The sequence below is a fragment of the Sciurus carolinensis genome, unplaced genomic scaffold, assembly GCF_902686445.1.
Source record: "Sciurus carolinensis unplaced genomic scaffold, mSciCar1.2, whole genome shotgun sequence".
Taxonomy (NCBI): Eukaryota; Metazoa; Chordata; class Mammalia; order Rodentia; family Sciuridae; genus Sciurus; species Sciurus carolinensis.
The window spans coordinates 72,523-86,207 of NW_025920231.1; the positions used below are offsets into that span (position 1 = coordinate 72,523).

General features: G+C 32.4%; 1 protein-coding gene across 1 annotated transcript; it reads left to right on the forward strand.

Moving 5' to 3' along the window:
- Positions 1-4,063: 4,063 nt before the first annotated feature.
- On the forward strand, positions 4,064-13,365 carry LOC124975252 (zinc finger protein OZF-like). Its single transcript, XM_047538055.1, has 3 exons — positions 4,064-4,309; positions 11,170-11,235; positions 11,625-13,365. Exons 1-3 carry the CDS (start codon positions 4,276-4,278, stop codon positions 13,088-13,090), a joined length of 1,566 nt encoding a protein of 521 aa, XP_047394011.1. The 5' UTR covers positions 4,064-4,275; the 3' UTR covers positions 13,091-13,365.
- The last annotated feature ends 320 nt before the right edge of the window (positions 13,366-13,685 follow it).

Genomic DNA, 13,685 nt, shown 5'->3' on the forward strand with positions numbered 1-13,685 from the left:
ATAGTAGTCATTGATGTTTATGCCCTAATAAGAGCAGCTACATATATCAAGCAAACTCTCCTCAACATGGAGTCAAATAGGCCAAAACACAATACTACTAGATAACCTTAACGTACCCCTCTCAAAATTAGATAATCTAAATAAAAACTAAAGATGCTACAGAACTTAAAAATAAATCTACACTTAACAGACATATGTAGAATATTTGATCCATCAATGACTGAATACACCTTCCTCAAGAGCACTTGGAACATTGTGCAAAATATACCCTATTCTAGGCCCAAAAGCACCTCATTGCAAATAAAAGAAATAAAAATAAAGAAAATCCTTTGCATACTATCTCATCATAATGAAATTAAATTAGACATCAATGAGAAACATAAGTAGAAAATACACAAACAGCTGGAGATTAAATCATATTAAATCATTTTATTAAATGATGAATGAATACCAGTGTGAATCAGAGATGAAATAAATTACTTGGAAGTAAATGAGAATAGTGGTGCAACATGTCAAACCTTCTGGCCACTACAAAGGGGGTTGTAAGAGGAAAGATCGTATCTATGAGCCCATCCATTAAATAAACAGGAAGACACCAAGTACATGAACTAACATTATATCTCAAGACCCTGGACAAGGAACAAATCAGTAACAATATCAATAGGTCACAGGAAATTAAATCAGACTCCAACTTAATGAATTTGACATTATAAAAACAATTCAAAAATCAATGAAAAAAGTTGGTTCTTTGAAACATTAAATAAATTTGAAAAAGTTTTAACCCAACTGAGTATAGGAAAGAGAGGAAAATACAAATTTTAAAAATCCATGATGAAAATAATACCACAAGCCCTACTGAAATACAGAGGAGAATCAGAAAGTACTTTGTGTTTTTGTACTCCAATATATTAGAATATTTCTAGATACATATGACCTAACCAAACTGATGCAGAAGGATATAGAAAATTTGAAGAGAACAAATTCTAGTAAGGAAATTGAAGAAGCCATGAAAAACCTACCAAAAAGAAGAGTCTAGGACTGAATGGATTCTCATCCAAGTTCTACCACGTTCTTAAAGAAGAACTAAAATCAATTCTCCTTAAAATTTTCCACAAAATAGAAAACTAAGGCATGGTTTCAAACTAATTCTATGAAACTTGAAGCTTGATACCAAAATCAGACAAAGTCACATCAAAGAATGAAAATTTCACATTGATTTTCTTCATGAATAGAGATGCAAAAAATTCTTAATAAAATACTGGCAAATTGTAAAGAAAAACATATTGAAATGATAGTTCACCATGGTCATCCCAGGGGTGTAGGTGGAATCTACATATGGAAATCAATAAATCTGACCTGTAATATTGATAGACATAAAGACAAGAGTGATATGATCATCTCAGTAGTTGCAGAAAAAGCATTTGACAAAATGCAACATCTGTTCATGTTTAGAACATTGGAAAATCTAGGGATAGGTGGAATTTCTCTCAAGGTTTTAAAAGCTGTATATGACAAACCCAACGCTGACATCATTCTAAATGGGGAATCTTAAAACTTTCCCACTAAAAGCAGGAAGAAGTCAAGGATGCCCTCATTTACCAAATTTATTCAGCATACTCCTTGAAACTCTGGCTAAAACAATTAAGCAAAAGATAGAATTTAAAGTGATATGAGTAGGAAAAAAGAGTCCAAAGAATCTATTTTGCAGACATCATGATTCTACATGTAGATGTCCCAAAAACTCAACTGGTAACCTCCTAGAACTCATGAAGATATTCAGCAAAGTAGTGAGATACAAAACTACTACTGATAACTCAATTGAAATTCTGTACATCAATAATGAATCAGCTAAAATAGAAATTGGGAAAACTATCCCATTCACATTGGCCTCAAAAAAAAAAAAAAAAAAAAAACAAAACTACTTCACAATCAACTTAATTAAAAAGGTTAAGTATCTCTACAATGAAAACCAGCAAAGAGACCTATAGTGTGTGTATATATACATAATATATACATGCATATATATATAGTGTATAGGTATATACATATATATATGTTGTATATATATATATATGCAACCAAATAGACACAAAAGAAAATGGAACAGAATAGAGGACACAGAGATAAACTCCACATAAATATACTAAACTCATATTAGACAAAGTTGTTAAAAGTAAGCATTGGAGAAAAGATAGCATTTGCAACAAACAGTGCTGGAAAAACTGGAAATATATATGTAATAGAATGAAAGGTAATCCTTATTTCTCACCCTCCACAAAAGTCAACACTAAATAGATCAAAGATCTAGAAATCTTACCAGAAACACAGCACCTTCTAGAAGAGCAGTTAGACCCAGAACTCTAACACATTGGTACAGAAAATGATTTCCTAAACAAGACTCTAAAGTTTAAAATAATAGTAAAAATAAATTAGATGGACTCGAACTAAGTACCTTCATAGCAAAAGGAAAATGAAGACAGAACCTACAGAATTGGAGAAGAATTTTCCTACCTGTATATGTTGTCATTTGCTAGGATTCAAAAAGCTTAACATGCACATGCAAAAAGAAAAAAAAAATCAATAAAGGGGCAAAGGAATTGAACAGATCACTCTCAAAGAGTAAATAGAAATGATCAACAAATATTTGAAAAAAAGTTCAACATCTCTAGATATTAGAGAAATACAATTAAAACTGCCCTGAGATTCCATCTCAGTCCAGTCAATATGGCAAGTATCAACAATAAAATTAATGCCTGTGCATGAGGATGTGGGGAAAATAGAATGCTCACACCTTGTTGTGGGACTGCAAGTTGTTGCTACCCCTCTGGAAGGCTAGAAGGATATTCTTCAAAGAATGGTCACACCTTAAACCCAGTGAATCCAATCCTCATTATTTACCCATAGACATTAAAATAAGCATACTAGAGTGAAACAGTTAAATTAATATTTATAGCACCACAATTTAAAATATCTAGGTTATGAAACCAACCTAAGTGCTCGTCAACAAATGAATGGATAAACAGGGGTGTATATACATAATGCATTTTTATTCAACCAGAAAAAAAGAATGACTTCATGACTTTGCCAGTAAATGGATAAATTTGGAGAGTATTATACTAAGTGAAATAAACCAATTCCTGTATCCAAAGATTGAATTTTTTGCTGATATGTGAAATCTAAACCACATGAAGTGTGTGAGGGTAAGAAAAGTTCATAAGATTAAACAATGGTGAAAAAAAGAAGGAGAAGAAGAGGAATAGGAAACAGTAGAATGAATCTAACATAGTTTTCCTGTCTCTATATATAAAAATACCTAAGTGAGTTCCACCATTGTGCCCACCCACAAGACATTTGTTATTGTAATTAGAATAACATATTTCCAATGTTTGTATAAGTTCATGAAAATGGTTTCTACTGTCATGTAGAACTAAGAAGAACCAATAAAGTTAAGTAAAAATGACAATTGTTTGAAGAGCTAGATGATTATCCTGTTATAAACCTAATCCAATGTATACAGGCATCAAAACTTTATTGCATAAATTTATATAATTTTTATTTTATATATTAAAATAAGTTTAAATTTGACAAAAAGTACAAAATATACAAATGGGATTGCTGATGCTATTTGATATTTTAATAACATGCATAAATACCATAAATATTTGAACTCAAATTCACTAATGTTTCCTTTAAGTAGTCAACCTCATTGACATTCAAAAAGTTTCTCTAATCCTACCGGTCCTGGAATATCTTAGAGAAATTGCTACATTTTCAGAAAATTGGTCCATTGTAAAACTGTTGAATCACATTTTTCAATTCAGTAAATCTCTGGTTCATGGTTGTGCAATTATATCTGAGGATTCCCTTTATTAATTACCATAACTTTCTCATGTGAAGGATATGTACAATTTAGTTCATGATATATAAAATTACAAAGTGTATATTTTTATGTTGATGCCTGAGTTTTATCCTTATTTCATAAAAGTGAAATTATCATACTCCTTTTGGACGTATGTCTGTTTTTCTTCAGAGGTATATTAGAATATCACTGTATATAATAGTATATTAATAAATAAAGTCATCACCTCCATGGGAGTCTACTCTCATTGCAACTTCTATTAAGTTAAAAACTCTGTGAATGATCAAGTATTCAGTGTAGTATTTATATACCTCTTATTTCAGGATCTGTTGACATTCAGAGATGTGGCCATTGATTTCACTGAAGAGGAGTGGGCATGCCTTCAGCCAGCTCAACAGAACTTATATCGAGATGTAATGCTCGAGAATTACAGAAACTTGGTCTTCCTGAGTAAGCATAATTCCCCTTCATAATTTTTAATTAATTATGATGATTTAATTTTCTTCACTTGCAGAATACCTTCTGGGAACTTCTCTATAAGAATGTGTTTCAGGGCTGGGGAGATAGCTCAGCTGGTAAAGTGCTTGCCTTGCAAGCACAAGGCCCTGAGTTTGATCCCCAGTACCACAAAAAAAAAAAAAAAAAAAAAAAAAAAAAAAAGAATGTGTTTCAGATTTGTGCTTTCAGGAAATAAAAGAACATTTTCTGGTACAGATAAAATGTTAAAGACTTTCCTTTTCATCTTTAATCTCTCCCTTTCTTGGGAGGTTATATATCTTTCACTTTAGAAAAGTGGTACTGAGAGTAACTCAGTGATATAAAATATTATGGCCTGACACAGCAGAAGACACAGTTGAGAGGCCCAAAGATCAAGGAGGAATTCAAACTTCAAAATGTTATGGAGACCTTGCAAGCACAAGGCCCTGGTTTCCATCTCCAGCACCACCAAAAAAAAAAAAAAAAAAAAAAAAAATGTTATGGAGAAGTTACCTAGCGGAAAAGATTTTTCAGAAGCTTAGGTTGATTTCTCTTGCTGTCATTGAACATGTCCTGCCCTATATTTATCAAGTTTTCGAATTTTTAAAAATCTTCTGTCTGTCTCCAGTGATGTCCCAGGTTCATTTAAATTAACCAACCAAACTCCCCTTTGCCAGTGAGTGTCAGCATGATCTAAAAGATCTTCTGGGGGGCGGGGCGATAGACAGCTCAGTGGGTAGAGTGCTTGCCTTATAAGCACAAGGCCATGGGTTCCATCCCCAGCATTAGAAAAAAAAAAAAAAAGAGAGATCTACTGTTATTTGTGGGTCTCCATGTGGTTTGTGCACATTTTTGGAGAATTCTAGGTCAAACCGTTGCAAAAAATTAATATCCTAAATCTCTTTAACATTATTTATATATTTATTCATTAAAATTACCTTATATATGCTCTTTATAAATACTTGTAAAGGATTTTCTGTGAAATGAAAGTCAAGATTCACAATAAATCATCTTTTTTTGGTCCATAGTGATAGTTGCAATTTGTAGTTATATAAAACTGTTTGTAAATAATATATTTATTGTTATATATAAATTGTTGGTTAAATTTTCCTTTCCCCTTTTCTTTCATTTTATAGGGTAGGTTTTATGTTGTAGAATAGGTTTTCTCCCTTCACATATTAGTGGTTTATTTTTGGCTATATTTTATGAATATATGACAATTTCTATTACTTCAGGAGTTCGTACAATATTGAAATTAATATATGCATGATTTTTGTTTCTATTGCCAAAAAATTTTATGTGCTTTACCTTGTTTCTATAAATATTACACCTTTTGAAATGAGTTTTATATTTTATTTATTTTTATCCTGCCTATGTACAGAGTAATGTATATTTTCCATAGTTAATGTAATATGGATAGAATCCAGGGGGACTCTATTAATGTGCTACACCCCAACCCCTTTCTATCTCATGAAGTTATTGAGGATGGTCTTGAGAGTATAAATTTCCTGCCTCAGAATTACACTAATAATGCTGGATTATATGCATGCTCTTTATCTATATATTCATTAATTTGTTCTTATTTATAGGATAAAGACCATAGCATTTTAAATTTAACTTTCAAGCATTTTATAATTGTTTTTATTTTTATGTTTTTGAAATTTTAATTGTGATCCAAATCAAAAAACAATGCTTTATCTTCCTAACATATCACATATACCGTTCAGCAATGCTAATTCAAATTGTGATGTAATATATCTGAAGAAGGTTTACATCTCAAAAGTCAATAAATCAATTCCCATGTAAACAAGCACTCATTTTTGTCTTCTCTCATCAATAATGTCCTTCTCATTTCTGTTCAGAAAGATTTTTTGTGTATTTGTTTTTTGGTGTCTTATACAAGTAGAGATCTGCTATATTTTTCTTTGTGTGACATATTTCAGTTATCACAATGTACTGAGAATTTATCCTGATTATAGATTTTGTAAAAATGTATTACATTTTTAACTTGAAAAATATTATATAGTTTCTGTATTCCAAATTCCTCCATTGACTCATTTCAAGGAATATTTGTTTTGCTTCCCCATGGTAGCTCTGTTGAATAATACCATAACAAACTTTGGTGTTCAAATGTCTTATTTGCTATATATGCAAGAACTTGTTAAAGTCAGAATTCACTATGTCCTTCTGTCTTAATTGATGTCACTATTGCCAATTGAATATTGTAGTGTTTAATGTTTTTAAATCATGAAACAACTTTCTCCCTATTTTGTTTCTATTTTGAATATTTTTGATATATCCATAAAACTGAGATTCTGTAAAATTTCTAGAATAAGTTGTTTTCTGTCACTGCAAAAAAATAACAGAGATTTACATGGAGTCTCCAGATATCTTTGAGGAGTACAAAGGTCTTTTACTGTAATCTTTCCATTCTGGAAAATGATGATATTCAACCCTCTTCAATCAGTTGACACCTATGTGTGGATTTTTGAATATCCTTTCCACTTTTTTATTTTTAACTTTATTCTATTATGATCACAAAATAATTTTAATATTTACATACTTATTAACCTTTAGTCTTTTCCTTTCCTATTGGTTGATTCAGTTTAATATTTCATATGCTATTGAGAATAATTAGTATATAAGTCAAATATGTTTAAATTATTTTCATAATCTTCTGTTGTTTGATTACCATTTTGTTTGACTTCCTTTACAGCACGTATGGATTGATTTCCCCTAGTGTTAAAGTGTTGCTTTCTATTTCATTAGTTTGTCAATCTTAACTTTTTATTTCTTGAAAGTTTGATGTGAGTTGAAACTATATTCTTATTAAGTATTGTAGGGAAAGCTCCTTTTTATCTTCATATAATATTCTACTTTGCCTCTTTTCAAAACTTTTTTGATAAATTTAAAATATATTTTATCTCATGTAACTTCTTTTTTAAACTCTTTCCTATATCCTAATTTGGCCACGCAAGCTTTCTTTTGGCCACATTTTTATGTAACACTCTTCTAATCTTTTGCTTTCATTCTACATGTTTTCTTAGATATAGAGTTCCAAGTTGATTGTGTATGTTTGTATTTCTTTTAGATTTATTATTTTCCTGTTTTAAATTTTAATTTGTTCTTTTTATACATAAAGTATAAAGTTGTACTCGGAGTATAACTTCGCCCATGTTTGGGGTTTTATGCAATGTGGAGTTACACTGCTTATGTGTTCATATGTGAACATAGTAGAGTTATGTCTTTTTCGGTCTATTGCCTTTCTTATACCCATATCCATTTGCTTCCTTTAATTCCACTTTATCTAATCCAATTAAATTTTATTCTATACTCCCCCACATTATTGTGTGTTAGCCTCACATATCAGAGAGAACATACAGACTTATGAGTTTATATTTTACTAACTCTACATTTAACATTCACCAGGACTTCTAAACATCTAGACAGACTAGAGATTTCAATTAAAACTCAATTTGTCTACTGTGTACATTCACTCTTAAAGGAAGTGCACACATTTAACAATAGTTCTAATTTAAAGATATCTTTAAAATATGAGCATTCTTGTCCTTCACCAACCCAGTGTGCTATAATGCTCCAATTTTAAGAGAAAATTCTTCCTAAAGTTTTTAACACAACATATAAAATTTTGTTTACTGATTCTACCTTTGTCATACAGTGGAAACCTCTTTAACATCTAAAAAAGGTACATGTAGACTAGGACTCATTTGTCCTTTATATACGCTATATAAAGAGCAATATAAAACAAAGCCCATACACATAGTAACAATAGTTACTTTTGCCTCATTGTAAGCACACTGCCATGGTGCTCCACAGAACCAGCGTACAATGCTTATTACTCAACAGGGATTTTGGTTATTATCCTCCATAAAACATTTCGTAGAATTTTAAAATTAATTTAATAAATGTTTTATATTTTACTGTTTCTACTTTTAAAATTAGTGTTTCTAAAATGTTGATATTTCTAAAAAAAACACTTTCATATATATATACAGGAATGAGGAGTAAAATGCACACACCAAGAAATGGTTATAATATGGTAAATGTCTTTTATACATAACCATCCTGGCCCAGGATCCACCCTTCTCATGCTCAAAGTCTTCTTCATGTCCTCTTACCCCTGAAACGATGTGTACAATGTCACTCCTAGAGGTGGTCTAACAATTCCTTTCAAAATAACTCCCAGAGGGCTTTTCTGACTTTTTAAAAAACACAGGTATTTACGTAACATTATATTCTAGCTGCAACATATATCAGTAACCTCTTTAAAATTTAGAATGCAGATGCAGCAAAAGGTTTAATAGGTTGGGGGCAAGTTGAGAGCAGCTTTTTTATAATACATACACAGGCCTTCTACAAATGCCGAGTAAATCTTCCTGAAGCGTGTTGGGCCTTTCCAATAGATCATAGAGTTTGTAAACCTGCAGTTTCTCTCTTTGTAGAACAAACCACAGCTGTCCAGAGGTGTTCACTGTTCCACCCGTCATGCTCCACATCCTCACTCACCTTCTGGGATGGACAAGATTTTTGTTTGCCTACTCAGGACAAGGTGTCATTGAATGGAGCCTGCACATAGTGGACACAGAGGGCCCCAGTCTGTGCTGATTGGACAAACTTTATGTCATCCATTTGCCCTCCTGCTGGACTCAGCACTTTTGGTTGGCCACAGTTATTCTTGAAATTCCATGCTCCCACCACCCAGTGGTACCATTTTTTCAGTGCAGGCTTTGGCTCGGATGGACAGTATTGGGCCAGGAGACATGACAGCCAAGGATTCCTGGGTCTGGGTCAGAAAGGTCAGTGCGACTGTCAGGTCATGCAGGCACAGCTCCCAGTGCTTCACAGCCTAGGCCAACCATTGGGCAGTCACACCGGGAGTTCTGGGACTCTGCAGGGCGGAGACTGACCTTTCCCTGGGACCTGCATCTTACCCAGCAGCCTGGGCTGGAGGACCATAGAAGGCTCCTAGAGCAGGTCATGCTCCATGTCTTGCCACTCTTTCTCTGCCAGAACTAAGAAGGCAGTTCCTTCTTTTAGATTCAATTTTGTTGTTTTGTTTTTTGATTTGTTTTATAATAATGCATTAATAATCAAATACAGTTTGAAAAATGAAGAACTCACTACTCGTATTTTGTAAGTTGCTTTCTATATTTCTTATTTTTTTCCCCTAATTTTCTCAATGATTTAACATATGGTTCATTGCTTTTCATAGTGGCATGCTTTGATTTTTCTCACACTTCCCTTTACATATTTTTATTGTCACTTCCCCCTATATATTATGCAGGTTTTTAATTTTTCACAGAATCTCACGAAGTTGCTAAGACTGGCTTTGAACTTAGGGTCCTCTTTACTCATCTTCCCCTATGTTGGTAGTATTACAGATTCACACACCTTTCCTGCCTCAGACAATTTTTCTTAAGGATGTCTTCATGTACTGAATTTCTCCTTATTCATATTAACAATTTTTCTTTGAATTTGACTCACCAAACTTCCATGGAATCATTATTCATCATTCTTTGGGTAGTTCATAACTCTCACTTATCTAATGTTCCATTCCTAATATTTTGGTTCATTACTTTAATTTAGACCCGATTTCCTTTTCCTTTACATGCTTCACTTTTTAAATTGATTTGTCCATAAAAAAAAACAGTCAAGACTTGATTATAGAGTCATTTGGGAAAACAGTATGGAAGATTTTAAATAAATAAGAAAAGTCATGTACAGTTTCAAACTACATATTTGAAATGTCAGCTAATTTTGAGGCCATGCAAAAGGATTTCAAGTTTGAGACAAGTCACAGGAATTTAGAAACAATGTGTCCCAAACAAGTTTAAAATGACTTTTGTTATAGTTCTGTGTTATAGCACCCTTGGGTTTAATCCTAAGCATCACATTTAAAAAAAAAAACAAAGTAGAATGGCATCATGATTCAGAAATATCAGTCTAAATATATATCCATAGGAAATTAAAACAGAATGTTGAACACATAGCCTCAGTATTGTGTTCAGTGCAAAAAGCATGGCTATCAATATTCAATTTATCAAATAAACCTATGTACCCACCAATGATTATATGATTAAAAACATGGTATTTATATGCTATTAACATTTTGCTGTAAAACAAAATATATTGACATTTAAAGTGATATAGGATTAATATGCAGGACTTTGAGTTATGTGCAATACAGTAGATAAAAAAGTCAGTTACAGGAGCATCTGATTCACATGTGAAAGAAATTCAGAGTGTAATTGTGGTCACCAGGTACTGTGTTTTGTGAAGTGTTTTTATATTGTTACTTAGTGTCTACAAATTTTTATTTCAGTAGGCAAATTGTGATCAACAATTTTGCTGTACCACATGGTGACTGTTATGTAATATGTTCTTGATAAATACTAATGGAATAAATGTAATATTTGTAAGCACAAAACTGATAATTATACAAAATAGTACTTTTATTACTAATATTACATGTCATTTCACCTTGTATAAATACATTATAATACAATTATATTATTAGTAAATATATAAAATTGAATTTGTAAATAAAAAATCAACAAATAACAAATATCAAAAAAATTTTATTAGTCTTGATTTCCATGTGTTGGCTTATCCAAGTAATATTGATGTAGGCTCTGCAAGGCTTTTAATGCCTCTTGAAATTGTTTTTCTTTTTTTTTTGCATAATCTTCTAGACATGTATATGTTTTTCTCATTAAAATTTTTTAAAATATTTTTTCTTCAGATTCCCTACCCTCTTTAAACTTGTTGAATATCCATTGTTTTAGCATTCAAAATCTACCTTTTACTTTCAGATCTCTGTGTCTTGGGAGACAGAAACCAGTTTTCACACAGTCCTCAAATAAGTCAGAAATGTTTGTGTATGTTTTATATTTTGTTTATTTTACTGAGAGTGGTGTTAGCTTATAGATTTTTTTTTCCTAATTGCCCAATGACATTTAAGAGAGGAGGAAATACTATGGTAGATAAAACATATATTCCTTTATCTACTATATTGCTATTCCTAGTAATGTTCTCATCTTGGATGCAGTGCTTTCTACAATAATTTGGGTAATTTTAACAACATAATTGTGTAGGTACATTTTATGTAACATATGTTTCTGTAGTAATGATGGCCTTGGATTTACTAATCTGCTACACTTGCTGATGTTCTGACATTGTTAACATTGCTATAATTTTCTGTTATGCATGTAAGATATATTTATCCAAGTCTACTAAGTAATTTTTGTGAAATTTTCATTCGTTTCAGCAATGACATGTCAAGATACCCAAGAATTTTCACCAGACCAGGGCATAAGACATATATTTCAAAAAGTGATTAATTTAAAATATGGAAATTGTGACCTTGACAATTCACAACAGAGGACATTATGGAAAACTTTAAGTGAGAGTGAACACCACAAATCATATTATCAGAAATCAGACCTAGTTCACTGGCAGAGAATTTATACTGTAGAGAAGTGCTACAAATGTATAGCATATGACAAAGGTTTTAATGAAAAATTACACCTTATTTGCCATCGGAGTATTCTTCTGGGAGAGAAACCCTATCAATGTAAAGAATGTGGCAAAAATTTTAATTGCAGGTCCCACCTTACTCAACACCAGAGAATTCATATTGGGGAGAAGCTCTGCCAATTTAAAGAATGTGACAAAACTTTTAATGCAAAATCAAGCCTTAGTCACCATCTAAGAATTCATACAGGAGAGAAGCCTTACAAATGTACAGAGTGCAACAGAGTTTTTCTTAAAAAGTCATACCTTACTCAACACCAGATAATTCATACTGGAGAGAAACCCTACAACTGTACAACATGCAACAAACATTTTCATAAAAAATCAAACCTTATTGGCCTTAAGAGAATTCATACTGGAGAGAAGCCATATAAACGTAAAGAATGTGGCAAAGATTTTAATGCTAAATCAAGCCTTGTTCATCACCAGAGAATTCATACTGAAGAGAAGCCTTACAAATGTGTAGTATGCAACAAAGGTTTTAATGAAAAATCAAACCTGATTCGCCACCAGAGAATTCATACTGGAGAGAAGCCCTATAAGTGTACAATATGCAACAAACCTTTCTGTAGAAAATCAAGCCTCATTTGCCATCAGATGGTTCATACTGGAGAGAAGCACTACCAATGTAAAGAATGTGGCAAAGCTTTTAATTGGAGGTCAAGCCTCACTCATCACGAGAGAATTCATACTGGAGAGAAGCCATACAAGTGTAAAGAATGTGGCAAAGCTTTTAATCGGAGGTCACGCCTTACTGAACACCAGAGAATTCATACTGGAGAAAAGCCACACAAATGTAAAGAATGTGGCAAAGCTTTTAATTGGAGGTCACACCTTACTGAACACCAGAGAATTCATACTGGAGAAAAGCCACACAAATGTAAAGAATGTGGCAAAGCTTTTAATCAGAGTTCACACCTTACTCAACATCAGAGAATTCATACTGGAGAAAAGCCATACAAGTGTAAAGAATGTGGCAAAGCTTTTATTGTAAAATCAACCCTTATTCTCCACCAGAGAATTCATACTGGAGAGAAGCCCTATGAATGTAAAGAATGTGGCAAAGCCTTTAATCAGAATTCACACCTTACTCGACACCAGAGAATTCATACTGGAGAGAAACCATATCAATGTAAAGAATGTGGCAAAGCTTTTAATGCACAATCAAGACTTATTCGACACCATGCAATTCATAGTTGAGACAAACCCTACAAATTTACAGAATATGACAAAGCCCTTATTTGACCATCATACCTTATTCAATACCAGTAAATTCATACTGGTGAGAAACTTTAAGAATGTGCAGACTGTGGTGTAAGTTTTAATAAAAAAGAATGCCAAATTCACCAACAGGGAAATCATACTGGAGAGAAACCCTACAAATGCAAAACTATGACAAAACTTTTAATGAAAAAGTGTGCATTTCTTACTAGCAGATAAATCATACTGGAAAAAAGGTCTATAAATAAAAAGAATGTGGCAAACATCTATTTGTTAAAGATTAGTTTTATTTGTTTCCAATTAGTTATAATGACAGTAGAATGCATTCAGACAAATTGTACAGAAAAGGAGCATCAATTCTCATTCCATGGGCTAAAAATGTTGCAGACACAAAGGGTGTGTAATAGTGCATGCATACAGGGTAAAAATGTTGAAATCATTTCACTGTCCATCCCCTCTCAACACTGATTTCTTTTCCCTCACTCCCTTCTGTACCATCAGAGGACTTTATTCCCCCACATTATGGATCAGCATTTGCCTATCAGAGAAAACATTTAAACTTTTTTGGGGGGTT

Excerpts from the sequence above, each read along its gene's own strand:
- LOC124975252 (XM_047538055.1), top strand. The coding sequence starts at position 4,276 with ATGCTCGAGAATTACAGAAACTTGGTCTTCCTGA. Across the intron at positions 4,310-11,169 it reads CAGAAACTTGGTCTTCCTGA|ATCTCTGTGTCTTGGGAGAC; the intron begins GTAAGCATAATT and ends TTTTACTTTCAG. Across the intron at positions 11,236-11,624 it reads AATAAGTCAGAAATGTTTGT|CAATGACATGTCAAGATACC; the intron begins GTATGTTTTATA and ends CATTCGTTTCAG.